Here is a 23,713-nt window from a genome sequence, read left to right as displayed (position 1 = left end):
AGCATAAATAAACTCCCCGTAAATGATTTCTTAAATGAATGAATTTATAAATAAGTTAATGAGTAAGACATATTTTTCATATGACATACGGCCTACTTTCACTAACTGTGAGTTAAATTTTATATTTTTTCAATAGAATTATAAGCTGAAAAAAGTCCCGATCAAATTAAGAAACTAGTCTAAAAATTCAGGTAGGACTGGCAGCACGAGCACAGATTTCTCAAACTACCAACTCCCTTTTGCCATCCGCAGCTTAAAACCTTCCAAAACATTGCTGGAAAAGAGCAAACCAGCAGCACATAATGAATTCTCACATATGAACAAAAAATACAATGAATACTATCGTCATTCAGTACCTTTTTGACCTTGTTCTTTTTCTCATAGGTCTCTGACAGAGGTTTTTTCTTCTGCTGAGTTGTGTCTTTGGAGAATAAATACTCAAATTCACTAGGATCCCGAATATCAGGTTCTTCTAAGGAATCCCATAAGGTCGGTGTAGCATTTTGGCTTAAAAGAGAAAAATGACAAGTTAACCATTAAAATCAAAACAGAAGAGAACAGAATATAATGAAATCTCTAGTTCACTTTATAACTCATTTAAGATACATATATGTATATATATATATACACACACACATACGTATATATATATGTGTCTGTATGTTTATGTATATATCTCCTCCTAAAAAAGCTTGAAGAATGCCTTTTCAAGTTACACTGTTTTTCTTTAGATCAAGATATACCACAGAACATCAAAACCAACACCCATTTTCAAAACTGAATGACTACTACATACAATCAAAGAGAGAAAGAGAGATCTAGAGAAACCACGTGGGACCAGAAATCCTGGGATACACGTGATTGAAGCCATATAAGCTGTTCTTCTCTCAGTCTATGGCGTTTCCATCATGAGTAAAAATGGACATCATAGAAATGTTGAAAAGATAACCAATTCTGAGATATTGGTGGGATAATTCTTCATAAAAATTCTTAAAAAGAATAAAATTCTATACCTTCTACTAAGGTAAAGATTAACCCTCTCTCTGGACTTTCTTATACTTTTAAAAATTATTTTTAGGATTAGTTCAGGTCAACTCAGGGCAAGACCCATAATTTGTGAATAGACTGAGCTCATTTAGAAATACTTGATTTATAACACTCCGCCTTAACAACAGTATTTAACAATGAAACAAATCAAAAATCTTCATTGTACCAGTTGAAAGCTTCCACAGGGCTTTCAACTAAAACAGCCATGGGAAGGCTGTACATTTTGTTCTAGGGTTTTGTTTTGTTTTGTTTTCAATCTTCAAAACATAGGGGCACTAGTTGAGAAACAAAGAGAAGAAGATATGGAAAATCAGGTAGAAAAGAACTGCCTCTGAGACCAAACTTATAAGGGTTACCATTCAGGCTTCCTTCAGCTAAGTGTAGACACTTTCCCCCAAGTGTCTACTTTCTTATTTTTAAACACTCTTAATATGCATAGACAGAAAAAAATACAATGTTTCACCTATACATTTATTGTTTTTCAAATATATTATATATGTTCCATAATATCTATAAGTACCTATCCTTTTTTTAATATGTATTTTCTCCATTACTGAAAACTAAAAGAACTATTATTGTATGGAGAGGTCCACAAAATTTTGGGGTGCAAAAAGGCAATTTTCTTATTCAAAACAGTTGGGAAAACTGACCTCTCAGATCTGTGTGTTCACATTTTCTACATGTCCCACGAAATATAAACATCTTCATTGGTTAGGATTCACTTCTAAATTTTTCACAATATTTGAGCCATTTAAGAGTATGTGTGTGACACGTATAACGTATGAGAGTATAATGAATGCCTGTGAAATCATCACCCAAGATCTAGAACACTTGCAGCAAAGTACATCCATCCATGTGCTCCTCCCTCAGCCGCCCACCTCTGCCACTCACTTAACTTCCATTTGAAACACGAACACTGTTAAGTGCTTATCTCAGCTGCATTCAGGAAGGGGGATCTTGCTAGTAGAAGAGAACCTGGGAATTTTGGAGCATGCAGCCTGTTAAGGGCTGCTGGTCTGGGCTTCAGGAAGGCTCTGGGAAGCTGAAGAGAGGGTGTGTAGAAGGAGGTGATATGATGCAAAGGGGGTGTTGTTCAGACCCATCCATCTCCCACCCCCCCATCCTCCAATCCCACCCCTGTACCACTTGGAAGGCAGCTATGCTCACCACTATACCACCAACGCCCCTGTACCACTTGGACCCAGCTCCAAGGACTCTGAGCTCAGGCTAGTATGAGTAGGCAGCAACTCACTCGCATTCGAGAGTAAATTGGCTTTGATAGGTTGAACACTTCATCACCATTTACTACACTGTCTCTATGGGAAAGGCATGTCCAGTAATGAAAAAAAGAATCTTGGAATACTACCTCTCAGTGAGTTGGGGACAGCAGGTATTTTGTGGGGCAGTAACAAGGCCTCGCTTACAGACCAGCTCACCTGTTATAATGGTCACTTGCTCTCTGACCACTGAACATACAAATCTAGCTCACAAGAAGAGGAAGAGGAAGGTAGAAGAAGAAGGAGGAAGGAGAGACTGGAGAGGGAGAAATGGCAGAGGCAGGAGGGAGATGGGGAGGAAGGAGGAGAAGATACTAGAAAATAGGTATTTGTTAGGAAGCCAAAAAAGTAGATAGATGAGGATCTCTTTTTCTTTAACAAAATATCTCTTCCCTATTCTAGAAGCCACAAAACAGACACCAAAGAATGCAAAATGGCAAAAGTTAAAAATCAGTTCATGTTAGTAGCGAAAGCAATCAGGTGGGCAAAAGGCAGTACATATCAAATGGAAAAAAAAAAAACATATTTTACTCCTGGGTCCCCGGAAGACCTAGACCAAAATTTACCATGCATACATTAGACACAGTGCTTACCCTTCTGCTTGGACAAAAAACTAAAATACCATTTCGTCTCTTTTTTAAAAAAACACACCCCAAATAATTTTAGTTCAAAAATCAACACTACACAGAACCTCTACAGCCTTTTAGTTTAAAAGAAATACTCATGCTCTGAGGGTATAAAACCGTTTTGAGGGACCCAGGATAAGAGACACTAAACGTGTGGCACAGTGGGACGCAGCCACCTTGCAGTCCTCATGCAGGAAACTTAGTACCTTCATCTATGTTTTGTTTTGCTCAAAACTGAAGTCCTAACCTTATAATGAAACTAATAAGAGCCCGAGGATGTAACCGTTTTCTTTCTCAAAATGGCCAAATACATTAGAAGGGAAAAAAATGATGATTATCTCCAGCTTGACTTGGTCCCACCTTGAACAGTGGGCAAAGGGCCCATATCTCCCAGCCGTACTGTCACACCACTGCCGTGGTCTAGGATATTGGTTGTTTACGGAGTCTTGAGGGGAATGGAGTGGAGGCAGGCTAGTGAGACACAGGTGGGGAACGGTTCCATGTGCTGTCGGAACACACGACCCCAGGGCCGACAGGTGGGATTCATCACTCTGGAATGTCTGTACATTCATTTGAGAACACTAATAAGGGAACACAGATCCATATAAAGATTCTGGGAGACAATTTCTTAGGAAATGTCACCTGAGTTTTGAATGAGACAAAAGGGAATACTAGTACTATAGCTATTTCGGGATCTTCTCTCTTTTTTTTTAACCATTCATTTGGGAAATAATAAGTTATCTGCATTTTTTAAAAAAAGATATCAGGATTCTCCACACATAAACTCCTGGTCCTTATTTTTTTGGTTAGGAAAGGAGCCAATATGAAGCACATAATCAACTTAGTTCACCATATGCGTTGTTTATAGTGATTTCCTCCTATAGTGGTTTCCAGTTGTTTTATAATTGTAAATTTCATGTTATGTTGTTTAATATCCTGCCTTCCATATACAAAATGTTAGATAAATTGAAAGATTCACTACCACACACTGATTTGAGGAGTAAGTTCAAAAATGCGTGTTTAAAAATGTGTTCTCTATTTGCTGTCCTTCACAAACAAATGAACTTCAAATCTAGAGATTATCAAGAAGCATCTCAAGATCTCTCTCATTGTCCTCTTGACAGACTCTGAAATGAGGCAGAAGAAATTAAATCCAAATATGTTTGAATGGAAGTTTCCAACCAACCTATCCTCCTGCTGCAAAGATCCATCTTAACAAGCTATACAAACGTTAGATGTGCTCTACGGGCACTTTCTCTGAGCAACAGGGTATAAGACGTGAGGGTGTTTAGCAGTTAGGGGAATGAGAATTCAAGCAGAGATTTTCTATTTTTTGACTCTCTTTTGTGCTAAAGGGCTAAGGACTCAGCTATGTCTGGCTCTTCTAATAAAACCTGAAAAATTACACACGCCTGGTAAGTCTCCAGATCATAAGGCTGATGATCCCATCGAAAGACAAGAAAGATATTCTAAAAATCTTCAGTGAACCCAGCTATAGGTCCAGGCTCTATGTCTGTCTGTGTGATTACTTGCTACCTGTAGGGATGTTCGAGAAGGCTCTGACTTAGACCAGGGCTCTTCTCCAAGAAGGGTCTGTAAAATGGAACCTTTATCTTAGAGACGCATCTGACATTGCAGACACGGTTCCTCCCAGCATCAGTCTATGGGAAATACAGACAACACCTGGCAGAGATAGACATTCTCCCTCTCAACACTCCAACCTTGTTTATCCAAGGTACTCACTATTCTGCATCTGAGAAATGAATGTCACAGTACACAGATATCCAGCTGGTAAGAATAAAACGTCACTTGGGCAAAATCCTGGGAATTCACAACCTGAGAATGGGCCGGGGGAGTTGAGCTCACCTTTTATCACTTATTTGTATTCTAGTCCAGTACAAGGGCTTCATGGGGCAACTCGGCTCAATGGCTGGCTTCCGAGGACACTGGCTAGAAGAAGGGCCAACTCCGAAGAAGAGTCCAGGAGGAGGCGGGGGTGCAAGTCCTGGAGGTGTCGGAGGAGGAGGAGGGGGAGGAGGAGGAGGCCCTCCGCTGGTGGGCAAAGCAGGGGAACTGGGAAGTGGTGGTGGAGGAGGGGGTGGAGGAGGAGGGCCGGCACTGGGAGGCAGAGGAGGGGGCGGAGGAGGTGGCGGTCCGGAGCTCACAGGTGGTGGCAGAGGTGCTGGTGACAAAGGTCCGAGTCCAGATGGGAGTGGAGGAGGCGGAGGGGGAGGGGCGACTGCTGGGGGTGGCGGTGCGGGAAGCGGAGAGGATGCCTTTTGCTGACTTAGTGAGAGGCCTTCCACAGACTGAAGTGGTCCATGGGTGTCTTTGTTGTCATTTGGGGGAGAGAGCTGACTCAAAGAGGAGATAGTCAGCTTTTTGGGTATTATCTGGTTACTTCTGATTGTCTTGCCTTCACCTTCACAGGGTTTGAGAAAAGTCTCTCTGTCTGTCTGGATGCACACATTTCGGTAGGTCTTTGGAGGACAGTCGTCGCCCGTGGAGATACACGCATCTTTCATTTCTTCATGTCCTCCTCGCCATCGGTGTTCTGTCTCCCGTTTGAGAGTTTCGATGGTTTCTTCTAGTCTTGCTGTAACCACCGCGTGCTCCCCCCGGAGATGAAATGCCTGGAGTTCAAACTGAGCCTGTAGAATAGCAGTAGGGAAAAAAGTAAAGAATTTATTTAAAAAAATAGATATCTGAAATAAAAGCTTCAATACCATCCCTGTGCTACCGCAGCCCAGCCCACATCAACACAGGGAAACACAGAGATGTTCTTTTGAGGATCTGACAGGGTATAAAATTTCACTTTATGAATTTCCCAAAGACTTAAACCGTTGGAGTAGAAGCATAATTTCATCCAATCTGACCTCATGGGGGAAAATTATCATGGATTAAGGTTTTCAGTAAAACTGTTCCCTAAGAATGTTTACCCTGTTTTGATATCAAATGCAAAACAAAGTGTTCATAAAAATTTGAGCATGCTTGAATATATCTTCTATTACTTTTGCTTTGGGTTTGGAAAAAGAAAACTATAAGAAAAAAAAAAACTGATATCCTTCTGGCTATCCTCACAAGTCTCCCTTAGAATACCTCTTCTATGGAGCTTCTGGGCCAACACAGCAGAAACCAAAGGTACAAGAAGAAACTATCACACATGTGTATTTTCTAGACGTTTCCATATTAAAGCTGTCCCTGATCAATATTTGGGTCTGTTTCATAATTTTTCATAAGATAGTAAAAAATAAGCAACACAAATGCAAAGAAAATCAGAGTTGATTTTCTCACTTGTGAACATGGCAGCCTGATGCAACTCCAAAAAACCAGGTGAAATCTGGACACCATACATTTCATGTATAGCATAGAGGATTAGGCACCTGAGCTCTGGATTCATAACATCTGATTTGTATCCCAGCTTAGCCACTTGTTAGCTCTACAACCTTGGGCAAGGAACTTTGTGTCTTCACGTCTGAGTTTTCCCAAGTGTAAAGGGGATGACTGTGAGCCAGTTCTAGGGTTTTTAGAAAGGTACATGGCATCTGAATAAATGTTACTACTAGGTACTGCTGCTAATGATAATATTAGAAGACTGACAGATTTACAATCATCCTTTCACATTTCCAAATAATGCCACCTTTGTGGAATGATGGGCACAAAACCAAGAAAAGCTTTAGCAAGTCTGGATAAACAAGGTAGTACAAATACAAAAGCTTACCCAATCTTTCAGAAGTTCTACTACCAAATGCCTGAAAGTAATTTCAAGCGTCATTCAACTATGCGATCAAGATAATCAGTGTTTCAACGTCTTGCCCGTCACCATCTCCCCCTCCCGCCCCTGCCCACTTCTACCTACGGCCCAGCCTTAATGTCCACAGAATGGCTTGCCAAAATGTCAATTTCATGACAATGACCAGTTCTGCCACAACAAACTAACTCTGGCTTCTTGTTCCCAACTAACTTTCTTCCAAGAAGGTTAAGATGACATTGATGAGCCAATAATTTTCTTCAATTTTCAACTTCTTGATAATAGGAAAAAGTTGTAAAGACATGTTCCACAGAGAGACCCCCCCTTTTTTTAAAGATTTTATTTATTTATCTGACAAACAGAGATCACAAGTAGGCAGAGGCGGGCAGAGAGAGAAGGGAAGCAGGCTCCCTGTCGAGCAGAGAGCCCAACGTGGGGCTCGATCCCAGGACCCCGGGATCATGACCCGAGCTGAAGGCAGAGGCCTTAACCCACTGAGCCACCCAGGTGCCCCAGAGACTCTCCCTTTATCACACAACTGACCTGTATCTATAGCAAACACCTTGGTCCCATCTCACCCCTTCACCCCTTCCCACCCACCTCTTAGCCTATGATCTTCTGAAGCCGCTGAAGCTGACACATGAACCTATACATTGTTTCAGTGACTCTCTTGCTTAGTGCAGTGGGTAGAGCCCAAATCCGCCAGGTTGTTTAACCTCTCTGGACCTCAGTGTTCTCATAAGTAAAATGCGGATACTAACAGATTCCGCCTCATAAGGCAGGTGAGAAGTAGATGAGTTAATATACATAAAACAACAGAGAGGAGTGTTTGGAACACAGTAGGTGTCTCACATCTACAGTTTGCTACAGTCTCACACCTGTAGTTTGTTACAATGATTACTGTTTCTTTGCTGCTGTCCCAGATGCCAGTGGCCCCACCACCTTGCTTTTAGCTCTCAGCAGGCTCCCTGCACCATACTCTATCCATCTAAAGCAAAGATAAAGATACTTTGTCTTTTTGTTTGTTTTTTTAGAGAGTGCGCCTGTGAGTGGGAGGAGGGGCAGAGGGAGAGGAAGAATCTCAAGCCGACTCTCCACCGAGCAGGGAGCCTGATGTGGAGCTCTGTGGAGCTCGATCTCAGGACCCTGAGATCATGACCTGAGCTGCAATTAAGAATCTGATGCTTAACCGACTGAGCCACCCAGGTGCCCCTAAAGGCGAGTTCTTTAATTTGTTCTAGCAGTTGCCCTTTCTCACTGTCTCTTCTTCCCAGCAGAATTTTTGGTGAAAAAACATACAACTCTCACTCAATCTATTTTCTCATCCATTCTCCCTTCAGCCAATCATAATTGACTTCTGCCTCCAGGCCCGCACCCCCAACTCACTGAAATCCTGTGGTTTGAGTTGTTGCATTTGGTTAGCATTTTGCAGTGATCCTGCCCTCTAGGCTGCATTGTTAGAGTTAGAGATGCCTTGAAATTCTCCGGCTTCTACCCACCCCCAATTTCTTCCCACTTCTCAGCTCTCTCCAGACAATCTGTGGACTCCTCTCCCTCCATTCATCCCCTAAATGTTGTTCCCCAGGCATCCTGCTTGCCATTTTACCCTTCTCACACTACACAATCTCCGAACCATCTTGTGTACTCCTAGGGTACAGCAACACCCAGCTACTATACACTGTTATTTCCCAAGCGGACCTTAGAGCCATCATTCCAACCACCCTCCTGACTGATCTACCTCCATGTTTAATCAGTAACTCAAACTCAACATGTTCAAACTCATCATGAACTTGTCATTATCAAACCTCAATTTGTTCTTCCTCTGAAATTCCCTCCTGTAGTTAATGGCATCACCATCTTCCTAGTCATCACATTCAGACACCTGGATGTTATATTGGATTTCTTGCTTTCTCTCTCTAATTCCCAACATAGTATTTATCAACAAGCCTCACTAATGTCTCTGATTCATTCTCTTCCTTCCATTCGCAGTGCCTCAACTTTTCAGTTTATCTATTTCAGTTTATCAGTTTATCCAGAGAATGCCAACAACCACCTAATTCTCCTGACCACAGTTTAACCATACTAGTTCCAGGACAATATTTTAATAAATGCAGATTTTTACTCTTTAATATCTTTCAATAATTGGCCATTACTTACAGCCTGACACTGAACCTTTTTAGCATGGATACACTGAAGTCTCCTTTGATCTGTTTTCTGTCAGCTTTCTCCTCTTTTGGCTCCTGCCTCTTCCCCAGATCGGCCCTGGCTTCCACACTTACATAGCATCTTGCCTCTCCCACGACCATGCCCATTCATGCACCTGGGCCTTTGCAAATGCTGTCTTCTCTCAACACCCCTTCACTCCTGCAAACGCCTGAAGTAAGGGGACAGATCACTAAGCAGAGGTTCCATGAATGGCTTCCTCACAATCTGTATACACCGATATGAAGAATTACCATATAAGAAATACCAAATTTCCATATACTCCATACTGATATGTTGGGGTTATAATAAGAAACCCTAATAATCGAACCTTTGGCAAAGCTAGTTTTTAACCCTGTTTTCCTCTCGACTTTCTTCTATTAAGTGCCCTCTCCACTTTGCACATGGAAACTATGTGCTGTTTTTACTCTCCTTCACCTAGAACCACAGCTAGAAAGACTATTAGCGATTTGGGGAATCAAACCCAAAACAGAACTTTCAGTCAGATAACCATGTACTCCTTCCCAGATAAAGTTTGCCCAAGATGCTGGGAATCTTTATGAAATGTCAAGTCCAGTGCCTTTCAGCCAAAACAACAGAGGAGGATGGGCCAAGGGAACATACTGCTTTTGAACTCTGGTAACTCTCTTTTCAGGCTCCCTTACATTCACATTGAATGTGATGCTCATACATGGAAGACAAAATAGTTATAAACCTTCCATTTTTTCCTAGGTAAATGATCTTTAGGTCATATGATGTACTAGGAATTTCCCTCTCCTGCCCCTCCCTGCTGAAAATCTGTTTTTCTGCATTCACCCCAGTATCTCATTTGAAAGGAGACAGGTGCTGAGGTTTGACATCTTTCCAGTCTTCCTCAAGCTTTATCTACCAGATGCCGTCCATGTTTTCTCCACCTTCCTTTACTTGTAACTTTATTGCTTCTCCTGCTTTCATTTTTAAGTGCATCCTCTTCCCATTTGCAATCGCCTAGTGATCTATACCCATCTCCTTCTAAGAAGGATTCACATTCACAATCCTTAAGAGAACAATCCCAATTAAACCATTCTGTTTTGTTTTGTTTTGTTTTTAATATTTTGTTTATTTGACAGAGAGAAATCACAACTAGGCAGAGAGGCAGGCAGAGAGAGAGGAGGAAGCAGGCTCCCTGTGGAGCAGAGAGCCCGATGTGGGGCTCGATCCCAGGACCCTGGGATCATGACCCAAGCTGAAGGCAGAGGCTTTAACCCACTGAGCCACTCAGGCGCCCCAAACCATTCTGTTTTAATCTTCCTTTTCCGTACTGGCACTACTTTTATTTGTCTCATGTCGTGCTTGTCAGCCTGCTCTCCATTAGAAACACTTAGAGAGCTCTGTAAAAAGTACCGATGAACAGGACCATCCTCAGAGATCTGACATGGCGTCCTTGCGCTGATATCCTTAAAGCTCGCCAGAGAATTCCAAAGGGCATCCAGAGTTGAAATCAACAGCCACTGTCCTTAATCGTTACTTTGCTTCAGGCACGGCTGAGACAGGATGACGCCACAGTACCAGTGCACTCTTTTTGGCAAAGACTTACACTTGGGTCGTTTCAAAATGGCCAAAGGAACGTGTGTAATTTGGAAAAGCCCCTTCCTGATTCTGACCTGTCCCCATAAGGGGAATACCCCTTCATTACCTATATTGAAAATAGTTATTCTGCACAGCAGATAAGTCTAAATTCTTTCCATGATGCCTCATCGCTCCTTAAAATCTGGCCTCTCTCTGCTCACTTTTCCAGATACTTCTCTATACTTTCCCTGTGCTGCATCACTACAGAATCAGCATACACTCAACCCCCACGTTGCTATGCTTTCACATATGCTATTTGTACTACTTAAAACACCTTTTCTCTCCATTTCCACCTAGCAAAAGCCCTGAAGGAAAACTCAGTCAAGTTCAGCTGAACCTTCTGGCTTAAACTTTTCTTGACGCTTCCTGACAAGAATTTTTCTTTGACATTGTTGCCAAAGAACCTGCTAGGTTCATGTCCCATTATAGTCATTTCTGCTTATCTTCTTTGTAAATCTAAAAGCTCCAGGCAGTTAGGGACCATGCCTTATTCATGTTTGAACTTCCAGAACATTGCACATTGCTTGGCTTGTTAGTGATCCAGAAATGCTTATGGAATTGAACTATTTCTTTAGTTTTAAATGTCAAGACTTCCTTGTGCCCCTATTAGGCACCTAGACTTGCCGCTTCAAAAAAATTTTTTTAAAGAGAGGTATGGGTGTTCACTTCCTTTTTGACAGTCCCATGCACAACATAAACTATGAGATTTCATAGCTGCTATTGCCTACAACATTCAAATAAAAAATGCAGGGGCTCGGGGGTTCTTTTTTATGTATGGATATTTCTAAAAGTTGACATTTAATTTTAACAACTCAAAATATTGTAGATCAGTGCGCTTTCCACAACGAGCTTAAAAACTGTTCCCGTAAGTATAAGAAACTACCTAGTAGAATTGAATCACATTGTGATTTTAATCTGATTAGGGACTGGGCTCTAGGCTACTTCCCCAGCCTCCTCAGGGGCTGGTCCTTCCTTCCCCTTACCAAATCCTCATTATTTTTTAATATCCTTCACATTACCACTGTTCAGAGATATCATCGAAGGAACACACTGTACTGAAACCCAAGCAACAGAGGGAGACTTTTGCTTGTCTGGTCCCCACAACACGTCTGTCAAAAAGAACGTGGAAAAGCGCCTGCTGATGAAAGACATCGTGATGGTGCCAAGCAATGTGGAAAAATCATCTGTTAGCATTTTGTTGTTACGAACCATCTCTCCCAGTGCTGCTGCCAGGACCAGTAAAAATTCAGGTTATCTGCTGTACAACTTGAGTCACTCAACCTTTTCCAGGGACCCTTCCAAATTCTACATTCGAGATGGGAGCAAGCTATAATATTCCCAGGGATGGCACAGAAGCACAGTGAAGCTTTACCACTTCAGAGAAGTACAGCCTAAGGAGATGGAAGGAAAGAAAGGGGGGCTCAAGGGCATTCAAGTGTCTCAAAGGGTTGGAATTGGGGCCTCAGAGTGCTCAGGTGAAGTGAGAAGACAGTGGTTCTATGGCCCTGTATGGGGGCACCTCGGTTTCCCGTTTTGTTTTGGAAGGCTGCACGAAGACTTCAATAATTCCCCATGTCGCTGGCTTAACACTTGTTACCATAAAAACAAGTCTCTATTAATAAAAAGAATGGCACTGGGCTTGATAAAATCCCCAGAAGTTAACAATAGCTTGTTTTAACCAACTATTATCAATACTCTTTTTTGGTTCTTATCAGAAATAAACCCGATCAGGGGCGCCTGGGTGGCTCAGTGGGTTAAGCCTCTGCCTTCAGTTCGGGTCATGATCCCAGGGTCCTGGGATCGAGCCCCACATCGGGTTCTCTGCTCGGCAGGGAGCCTGCTTCCTCCTCTCTCTGTCTGCCTGCTTCTCTGCCTACTTGTGATCTCTGTCTGTTAAATAAATAAATCTTTAAAAAAAAAAAAAAGAAATAAACCCGATCATGTTACAACTAAGAGGCCATCTCAGGGACACTCAGAAACCTGAGGCACATCTGAAACAACGATATAATTAGAACTTGCTAGGAGGAATAAATAAAGAGACTGGGCTGGAAAAGGAGCAAAGAGCCATCGAAAGATAAAACGGCACTTAAGTTGACTCGGGAGTAAAACCCAGCACAGGCGCACGGGATGTCGAGGACAAAGTTAAATTACACACGTGTAAAAATGACGCCGTCTCTGGGAATCACCTGCCATGCTGACGTTCAGTCAAGATAACGAGAGAGAAGAAACCAACGTAAAGCAAGTGTGCTAGACCCCGTGCAAGGGGCACTTATTTAATCCTCGCAACTCTGTAAGGCAGACCTTCTGGGAGATGTGTAACTTCCGTAAGACCCCATGCCTGGAAAACTGTGACAGAGAAACTTCGATCTGGCTGCCGTTAAATTCACACTCTTTCCACTTTGCTGTTTTTAAACTGATGGTAGCTAAAATAATAGTATTTCACAATTAAGTTTGAAGTTGAAGAATAGCGGACACACAACGTGACATTAGTTGCAGGTGTGCAGCATAGTGATTCAACAACATTGTGTGTTAGGCTGTGCTCACCACAAGTGTGTAGCTGCCATCTGTCACCATACAAGGCTTATTACATTACCACTGACTATATTCCCTATGTCATACCTTTCACCCCTCTGATCTGTTTATTCCATTACTGGAAGCCTGCACCTCCCACTCCCCTTCACCCATTTTACCCATTACCCCCCCCCCCCCCCCCCAAACCCTTCCCTCTGGTAACCACAGGTTTGTTCTCTGTATTTATGGGACTGTTTGGGTTTTGTTTTGTTTTTTAGATTTGACATATAAATAAAATCACAAGGTATTTATCTTTCTCTGACTTACTGCACTTAGCAAAACGTCTCTAGGTCCGTCCATGTTGTCACAGATGCCAAGGTCTAGTTAATTTTTATGGCTGAGTAATAGTCCATTGTGTGTGTAATATATCTATATATATCACATCTTCTTTAATCATTCATCTATTGATGGGCACTTGGGCTGAGTAATATTCCATTGTGTGTAATACCTATATCTATATCTATATCACATCTTCTTTAATCATTCATCTATTGATGGACACTTGGGATGCTTCCGTATCTCTGTCATTAGGTGTTTTTTTTTTCCTGGTATTTCTATTTTTAATTTTCTGAGGAGACTCCATACTATTTTCCTATACAGGTTGCACCAATGTACATCCTTGCCAACAGTGCACAAGGGTTCCTTTTCATCCACATCCTCACCAACACATGTTGTTTCTTGTCTTTTTGATTCTAGTCATTCTGAGTGGTGTGAGGTGATATCCCACTGTGGTTTCAATTTGCATCTCCCTGATGTTGAGCAACTTTTCATGTGTCTGTTGGCTAGTTGTAGGTCTTCTCTGGGAAAATATCTATTCGGGTTCTCTGTTCATTTTTAAGTCAGGTTATTTTGGTGTTTTGTTTTGGTGTTGAGTTGTGTGAGTTCTTTATATCTATATTTTATATTAACCCTTATTGTATATATCATTTGCAAATATCTTCTCTCATTCAGTAGGTTGCCTTTTATTTTATTGATGGTTTCCTTCACTGTGCAGAAGGTTTTTATTTTGGTGGTCCCAATGGTATATTTTTGCTTTCGTTCCCCTTGTCAAAGGAGTCATATCTAGAAAAGTGTTGCTAAGGCCAAGGTCCAAGAGATTACTGTCTATTTTTTCTTTAAGAAGTTTTATGGTTTGGGCACCTGAGTGACTCAGTTGTTAAGCATTTGCCTTTGGCTGAGGTCATGATCCCAGGGTCCTGGGATCAAGCCCTGCATCAGGCTCCCTGCTCCCCCTGCTTGTGTTCCCTCTCTGACTGTCTCACTCTGTCAAATAAAGAAATAAAATCTAAAAAAAAAAAAAAAAAGAACTTTTATGGTTTCGTGTCTCACATTAAGGTCTTTAAACTATTTTGAATTTATTTTTGATTTTGGTGTAAAAAAGCAGTCCATAATAATTATTGACTAACAACATTACATACTCTCTATGGCTTACAATGCATCGGTATTACATTAATGTTTATAGTTATGGCAACAACCTCTGACAAGGCTGGTATTGTAACTGTTTTCCAGATGAAGAGGGGCATAGAGACAGTAAGTAAATTGCCCATGAGACAGATTCAAATTCAGACCTTTTCACTTTAGAGTTTTTTTCACCCTATCCCAGACCCTCAGTTATTAATAATCCTTCCCATTCAATGCTCTGAAATCAGAATGCCAACACAAAAATAGATACTTTCTGACAAATGCTTTCCTTAAAATATTTGCCCTCCATCCTTCTGGAAAAGAACTGGAGTCAATGGGTAATAGATCTGAAGGTTTTGGTTCCTAGGTAAGTGGGAAGCACTGGCTGAGGGTCAAAAAATCTGGATTCTGCTTCTGGTTATTACAGTCATTAGCTACTTGTACCTCCAAAATGTTTTACTTCCTGTAATCCTCATTTTATTAATACCTAAAATGAGAGTTCTAAAATACTTAGTAAATTTTCCTGCAGTTCTAAAACACTAATAATTTTCACACCCAGACTTCATATCTCTTCCTCTCAAAACTTCCTAGAATATAGTTCTGCTCTTGAAAGCTTAATAAAGATTTAAAGCACAATATTGTCTAAGCCATATAAAAATAGAGTCCCAACACTCATTATTAATGCAAATGTACATACAAGTTTAAACAGACTTATTAAGGGGCTCTGAAAACACACCAGTGGCTCAGTTTGCTGTTTAGATAAAGTCATATGTTATTTTCGCAATCTGATAGTTATTATGAGGATTCAGGAATATACGTCAAACAAATATAACCACGAATCATCATCCAAGGAAGTAGTGGGGAAGTAAAACAGAAAAGGCTTTGAAATCTGGACTGTGGTTCCTACCTGGGACACAAAACAAAACAAAACTTAATTGCAGCCAGAGTGGTTTTGTGGAATAAAAGAAAAAAATCATTACTCACAGGGGGTTCTCATAATATTTTATTTCTAAGTTATTAATATCACTACATGTAGTGGAATTCACAGAATGGACGTACCTTGGGATATCCACGACAATGATGTTCAGACTTCATTTTTGAAAAAAGTAATTCTAAACCTAATGAGCAAACCCAAGACTGCACATGGTTAGGCAATGAGCCAACATGCTAACTCCTCTATTAAGAGAGAGGAATTGGAATTTTATGTTGTATTATTATCACCACTGGAGCTAGTCCAGTAACGTATGTACAACCCACTGCAGAGTACCTGGGAGCTTAGAGGCAATAGATGGTAAATCCTGGTCCTCAATGTGGTGACAAACTGAGGTTCTTCAAGTAATTACGGCAATTACTTGAATATTTCCTTCTCAGCTCACACACTGTCTATGAAGGGACACCATCTTATGGCCACTGCTGTGGCCATCCTATGTCCCATAGTATCGTTTTGGAAACTGTCAAGTGGATTCCTAAATTATATTTGCCTCAAATACTCTCAAACTGTGTATTTTTTCCTGGAAGTGAGAAGTACCAGGTCACTTAAATAGCATTATCAAGTGGGAGCACATGAGGAGGGGCCAGCTGTTGAGTTCTGTCTGGTACTAAAAGTAAAGGTGACATGTGTAAACTCTGGGGTTGGAAGAAACGTTCCACCTCCTTCCCAAAGTCATAGCTCTCCAGTAACAAGAAGACGATCAGGGGAGAGATTGTGACAAACTCCTACTTATGGAATTACTCTTCATGGTCATGTTATATGAACGAGAGAGACTGGAAATAAATTTTATCTCACTTACACCTAAGTCTCTCTACCATCTAATGTTCAAAAAGCTTTAATGAGCACATATAATACATCAGTTCTGTGAAAAGTGTCAGAGAAATGCAATACTAAGGAAACAACCCGTACTCTGAGACATTCTAGCTGAGAAGAGATATTTGTCAGTTTCAATTTTCAAGAAGGCTGAGCTATATGGATTTTACATTTTTTTTTTTTATTGACACATAACATTTCCCTTGAGAACTGAAGAAAACCAAGGTCCAGACCAGTTGCTTTGTTCAGCAAACATATTCCAGGTTATTCATGTTGCTTCTACTACACAGGAATAGTCCATCCCAGGCCCACACGTATAACTAACCTCCTTCAATAGCAAGGAGGTATTTGGCTTCCTACCTTAACATTTTTGAATAAATGACCAATGATGTGTGCCTAGGCCACAATCACCTTCTCCTTGCCACTTTGAGTCTTCCTAGGGATTAGTCACTAGATAAATCTGCCATTGAATGGATTTTAAATTATAGGTTAATTGACAAGGAAAACAAACAAGAGGGTTTACATGTTTTTCATTAAGACCTGGGCTCTGGCCTAGGACATGTCCTCTAAGGAACTAGAGGGGAAATGTCTTAAATTTCCAAAAATTGTTCACCCGAGCCAAAAGGCACACTCATTATACAAGATATAAGTTGAGATGCCAGAAAAGGGCTCACAAAATTAAGGATAGTCTTCATTCTCTAATGGACCCAAGGAGAAATATTTTCTCCTATAATTGGAGAGACTGGGTCTCGTAATGGAAAAAACACTAACATAGTGGTCAGAGTGCTTGGATTCAGTTCAGTATAAGATGGCTGTACAACCTCAAATTTCCTTCTTATCTCTGGCTATTGTCTTCCTCTGTAAAATAAACAGGTATAAAAAGATCAGAAGGCTTACACACCAGGTGTTTTGGGATCCATGATTCCAGAACTGAGCAGTTCTGCAAACACTAAGTTGAAATGTTATTTTAAAAGGGTATTTAGCTTAAAAACAACAAGGGCTTTAAGAAATAAAGAAAGTTATACCAAAAAAACCACATTTCAATACTAACAGCACATCTAGTACTAAGGTATTTGGCTTCGTTTATGCTTTTCTTTTTGGTTTTTCTGGCAATCGGGAATACCAAGTTTTCAATGACATGTTTGGGATCTACTTGGATACTCTGAAGACAAATCTCATTGATTCAGAAAGTTGTGACTCTGCACTGGTCTCTTTCTTTTTTAAAATTAAGGCTTGCACTTATGCATGTAAGAATATTGCTACAGCACAGATACCATATTCAGTTAAGCACAGCCAAAGCTCAGGTTCTTCTGCTCTGTGCAGGCAAAACAGTCTGCTGTTTGATAACAAGCAATGAGCGGGAAAACAGGAAATTTGGGCATTTAAATTTATACTTGGTGCTTTTCGGCAGAGAGATGTGTATGATTACAAATAATTTCAGCCATTCTTAGTTGTTACTAATTCAATTGTAAAAATTCCCTGTGAGACATGTTTAATCTTATGGATTGTTTTAACTGAATACAAGCTTAAGATTTTAAGGGAAAATTTTCTTAACTCTCCATTTTTTTTTTAAAGATTTTATTTATTTATTTGACAGACAGAGATCACAAGTAGGCAGAGAGGCAGGCAGAGAGAGAGAAGGGAGGAAACAGGCTCCCCACTGAGCAGAGAGCCCGATGCGGGGCTCGATCCCAAGACCCTGAGATCATGACCTGAGCCGAAGGCAGAGGCTTTAACCACTGAGCCACCCAGGCGCCCCTTAACTCTCCATTTTTAACTGTATATTTTATAAGATGTGATTCTTGTGATTTTCTTCTAGTAAAATAAAAAAAAGTATTTGGATGTTGTGGCTTATTTAAGACTCTAAATTTAAAACTCCTAAATTCGAATTCATGTTTCTCAAAAAGGCATCGTCATGAGAACATATGAGAAGACCATTATGACCTTGGTACAGGCAGACTGTACTCTTTTTTAAAAATTTAATTTATTTGTTTGAGTGAGAGAGAATGAGAGAGAGAACATGAGAGGGGAGACAGAAAGAGAAGCAGACTTCCTGCTGACCAGGGAACCCAATGCGGAATTCGATCCCAGGACTCCAGGATCAGGACCTGAGCCAAAGGCAATCACTTAACCAACTGAGCCACCCAGGCGCCCTCAACATAGTAAATGTACTCTTAATGAGTTCTTAAATAAGCCATCAAAAGCACAATCCATCACAAAAATTGATAAATTGGATTTTGGCACAGCACTGTTCAAATAAAACGTAGGCCTCAGACTGGGAGAAAATTATCTGCAAAATATGTATCTGACAAAGAACTTGTATCCAGAACATAAAACAAACTCTGTTAAAAAAAAATTAAGGGGTGCCTGGGTGGCTCAGTCAGTTAAGCAGCTGCCTTCGGCTTGGGTCATCATCCCAGGGTCCTGGGATCAAGCCCCACATGAGGCTCTCTGCTCAGCAGGGAGCCTACTTCTCCTTCTGCTTCTGCCTGCCTCTTTGTCTACTTGGGCTCTCTGTCTCTCTGTCAAATAAATAAATAAAATCTTAAAAAAAAAACAAAACCCAAAAAACCTCTCCCTTTCAAAACAGGTAAATGATTCAAATAGACAGCTCCTGAAAGAACATATATGGATAACATTTAAGCACATAAAAAAGATGCTCGACATCCCTTAACCAAACCACAATGAGATACCACTACATACTGATCAAAAGGGAAGCAGGGGAGAGAGGAAAACCGACCCATCTGACAATACCAAGGGCTGGGGAGGATGTGGAGCAACTGGAACTCTCCTGAGTGACAAAGGGGAATGTAAAATGGCACCACTAGTTGAGAAAACAATTTGGCTGTTTCTTATAAAGCTAAATACACACTTGCCATGTGATCCAACAATCTCACTTCTAAGTATTTGCCCAAATGAAATAAAACATGTTAACATGAAAATCCACACACATGCATTTTTAGCAGTTTTATTAATAACCACACACGACAGTTAATTTTGTGTGTCAACTTGACTGGGCCACTGGGTGCCCAGTTATTTGGTCAAACATTATTCAAAGTGTTCTTTGAGGGTGTTTTTAGATGAGATTAACCCTTGTATCAATCAGTAGACTCAGTAATGCAGATTGCTCTCCCTAGTGGGGATGGGTACCATCCAATCAGTTGAAGACCTGAATGGAACAAAAGGGTTTACCATCCTGCTAAGAAAAAAACTCCTCCTGCCTAACTTCCTTTGAACAGAGACATTAGTCTCTTCCTGACTTGGAATGGAATCATCAATACTGTCTCCTCCTAGGTCTCAAGATTTGGAGATTTTTGGGCTGGAACAATGGCATTCACTCTCCTGGGTCTCCAGCGTGTTAACTCACTTTGGAGATCTTGGGACTTGTCAGGCTCCACAAATGCATGAGCCATTCCTTAAAAGAAATCTCTCTCTACACACACACACACACACACACACACACACACGCACACACCCTATTAGTTTAGTTTGGTTTCGTTTTTGTTTTTGTGGAAGACCCTAGTACACTGCCAAAATTGGAAGCCACCCAAATGTTCTTCAACTGGGAAAGGATAAATAAATAGTGGTACATGCACAAAGGTAAAATCTAATTAGAAATAAAAAGGAATGAACTACTATTAGCTGCAACAAGATGGATGAATCTCAAATGTGTTAAGAAGCTGGACTCAAAAGGCCACATACTATACGATTCTATTCATATCACATTCTGGGAAAGTCAAAGCTATAGGGACAGAAAAAGCAAGAATGGTTGCCAGGCTTGAGGTCAGGAGAGAGGATGTCTTCCAAGGGACACAGAGGAATTTTTTATGGTGATGGAATGTTCCATGTCTTGACTGTGGTTATGGTTACATGACTGCATGGGTTTGTCAGAACTTGTACTCTATAAAGGGTGATTTTCACTGTGCATAAAATAATCTCAATTAAAAAAGTATTTACAGATTGAAATTATAGTAAGTAATATATATACATTTGTATACATTTGAGACTGTAAAATAAATCTATACTAGTAAAATGCCACTTATCAGTTGGACTTCCAAGCAAGATTTTGTTTGCAACAAAATCTTCCTCTTCTTGAGAAAATGCATTACAACAGACATAGTGCAAGATGAGTCCCTAAAGCAGCTAAAGAATATCAAAAACAAAGGTCCAGCTTCCCTAACACAGAAGTTCAATCTTTCTCATGAATGCTGTAGCATCTTCACACCCGTGGCCCAGGTTGTGGAAATTTCTGTCTAGGTCAGGGCTGGGATGGACCATCTAAGACAGTACCAACACATTCGGCATCACTCTCACATCCCCACTATGTGACAACATGGCTGAGGAATGAACAATGTCTACTGAGAGCTCAGAGCGCTGGGCAGGATGTTCCAATGCCTTTAACACTGTGATGTCTCATGACTTCCCCTGTGTCAGTCTCTTTCTTATCACATTATTTATGACGAGTCTGATTTTCTCACTCTAGTTGTTCACCAAGTATTTTCAAGGATAAAAGATCCTACTTCTCTGCTTCTTTAAGTAACAATGACCTAATGTCTTCTATTCCCATGTCAACTTAAAGAGTTTTCTCTATTAATGTTTCTCTTTAACAAGCCTCCAAAGCAAGGATCAGGGTATTAGGTTAAAAGTGTGCCCTGGAATTGTGATAGATTGATAGGTGGTGTCTCTGTAACTAGGGGGGAAAAAACCCCACAAAACTATCAAAACAGTCTATTGCATAGTGCAGTTAGAGCAGTTTCCTCTTATACTTACAGGGTCTCTAAGGTGTAGGAAGCCTATTACCCCATCAGTGTTGCAGGCTACAAACTCTATTCTGTAAGATGAGAATGACATCACCTATCTTGCTTCCTAATATACTTTTCATGGAAGGTGAAAGAATCTCAGAATAATGTAGCCAGAAGAAGTTAAGAAAAACTCTTACTGAAAAATACTGCAGAGTTTATTTAATATTGGAGACAATCAATAGCAACTAGCTGGGTCTACAGTGCATTGTCAGTGGGAAGCTACTAGCAAAACCCATCTCCTGTATGTGGGTTGATACATATGCTTAGATGGTGGCCTTAAGAAAAAAGGTGAACCTAACATGGTTAAATAAAAGTCATCCTTTCTTTCTAAATAAAATGCATTAAATAGAATCCAAATGCCCTGAGAATGGACATTCAAAGACACTAGAATTGTATCACACAACAAAAAGCTAGGATGTCGCTTATGTATAAGACACAATGTTTATGTGTCAAAATTCTTCTCAAGCAATAGTTTACATATTCATTGACAGGAATCTCCTCTTGCCTATTTACCTCTAACTAAAATATGCCCAAGTCCTTCTTCTCATATCTGTCCCCTCCTCACAAAAAATGAGGACACCTGCCTCAACCCTTCCCCATCCTCAAGAAAAAAAATCTCCCATTACGTTCGCTGACAAGTGTTACTAAAAGATTCACAGCTATCTGCTGTCTTTGCATTTTTACTGTACCCTGTGTGCAGTTTCTCAAAATCCAGTCTGGATCACCACCATTTTACTGAAAAGGCTCACGAAAACCACACTTACTGGCTCCCTAAATTACCCACTTTGGTGGATGTTTCCTCATTCTCCCTTTGGGACTCTGCAGCTGCACTTGAGAACCACCCCTCTTGCTTTCTCTGAAGAGCATAACTCTCGGGTCTTCTTCCCACCTTGCAATGACTCTGCCTACTGCCACCTTCCCTTTCTGCTTCCATCTTCCAAATACCTCAATTACAACAAGCTAAGAGAACTCATGTTTTGTCTCCCTTGTTCACGGATACAGTCCTAGAAGCAAGAGTAGCACCTGGTCTGTAAAGGCTTTCAGATAGTTGTTGAATAAATGAATTTTCCGATGTTCCTAGCCAAGAAGTCCCTAAGGCTATTGTGCCTATAAACCTATTGCATTCAGTTAGCAAAGGGGAGAGCAAGAGGAAAGAACCCCTAAGCAGCGCCCATGCAAGGCCTGTAACAAATGTGATGGAAGCCCCTGATTTGTATGATTACTGATATCCCCCCTCAAATTGGTTCTAGCTGATAAATGCCTACCCGATGTGGGGCTGTGTTCTTTCCAACAAGCCTCATGAAAGTCGTAAGTCCAAAGGCACAGGTCCATCTCCACCCAGACCTGGTGAACTCTGTCTCATTCAGTGGACTTCCGGACTGTGTTACTTTACAATATGCACAGGTCCTAGATGAGAGTTGATAAACTGACCCCAAATTAGTCAAAAGAAACATTCTATCCCAAAGACATTAATGAGGCCATTATTTTGAATATACACTGTTACTGCCATGAATTTTTATAGTTCCTAATGATACTGACACTGAAAAATCGTTGAGGAAGTCACAAATAGGACTTATTTCATGTGGATTCAAGTGTTAGAATTTAGTTTCCAACGCTCCTTCACGGGGACAGACACCAAAGCCACAGTGAAAGGGGTCCTAGAAATGCCTTGATTGACAGAAAGCCTTGAAACAGCACCCATGACAAGGTGGGTGACTGCTTTCTTCTTCAAGGTGGCTAGGTTCTTTCTGAGTTTCTGTACGTTAGTGATCAAGTTCAATAAACATCTCCAGCTACAGACTTATCTGGGAAGAAGCAGAAATGTTTCTAGAGCTGTGCTTGCTTCATTTGGAGTCCTTGCAATTGAGAGGTATGTGGGTGAGTAGGAAGCAGGTGATGAAGCACGTCTGTAGTACCTACTCTTGAAAGAAGAGGGGCCTAGAAGAAGGGTCGGGGATTCTAAAACTCCACAGAGAACGCCCCCGACCATAAGGCCTCAATACACATCACTTTTAAAAACAGTTTTGGCCAAGCATCACACTGATTAGTTTGAGCTCACAAAGATCTGAGGTAATATTTAAAAACCGATCTCTTCCCTGTGTAACCGTGGATTAAGAAAAATGTAAATCCTCTATGTGGGTTTACTTTTGAATAGGGATATTAATTATATATTCATAAATCCAGGGTGCTCATTGCCTTTAGCAGTGAAGACAATAAATGGGGTTTGGCAGAACATTTATTCTGATTGCTAGATGTTTCATGATACTTGGAACATCAGGATGCGTGTGAAATTACACTCGAGTACGATGTACACAATAACTTGGAAAAGACAGATCTCATTTTTACTTGATACTTTCCTCCTGGAATATGGACAAACCACATTCTTGTTTTCCTCCTGCACTACCCCACCAACCTTAGATTAAAGTATATTACATTTGATTGATACTCATCTCCATAATTTGAGCTTTTTGAAAGGATCATTGTTAGAAGAATCACATTTTTCAGCTTTCCAGTAATTGCACGATATGAATTTAAGTCAGAATTCTTATTTTCTAAGTGATCAACATTGAGCATTATTCATGAGATGCTTGCAAAATAAATGTTTAACTATTCTGTGCAAAGTT

General features: G+C 40.7%; 1 protein-coding gene across 1 annotated transcript in view; it reads right to left on the bottom strand.

Moving 5' to 3' along the window:
* Positions 1-23,713, bottom strand: part of LOC123944049 (formin-1-like) — a 285,601-nt gene that overhangs the window by 189,789 nt on the left and 72,099 nt on the right. Inside the window, exons 4-5 of the mRNA XM_046008733.1 lie at positions 4,817-5,601; positions 357-507 (exon numbers count right to left, since the gene is read on the bottom strand). Coding sequence (XP_045864689.1) covers positions 357-507; positions 4,817-5,601 — 936 coding nt within the window. The remainder of the gene's footprint in view (positions 1-356; positions 508-4,816; positions 5,602-23,713) is intronic.

Source organism: Meles meles, chromosome 6 (assembly GCF_922984935.1).
Source record: "Meles meles chromosome 6, mMelMel3.1 paternal haplotype, whole genome shotgun sequence".
Lineage (NCBI taxonomy): Eukaryota > Metazoa > Chordata > Mammalia > Carnivora > Mustelidae > Meles > Meles meles.
Note: the sequence above shows the minus strand (reverse complement) of the source record. Positions and strands in the feature narration are given on the sequence as shown.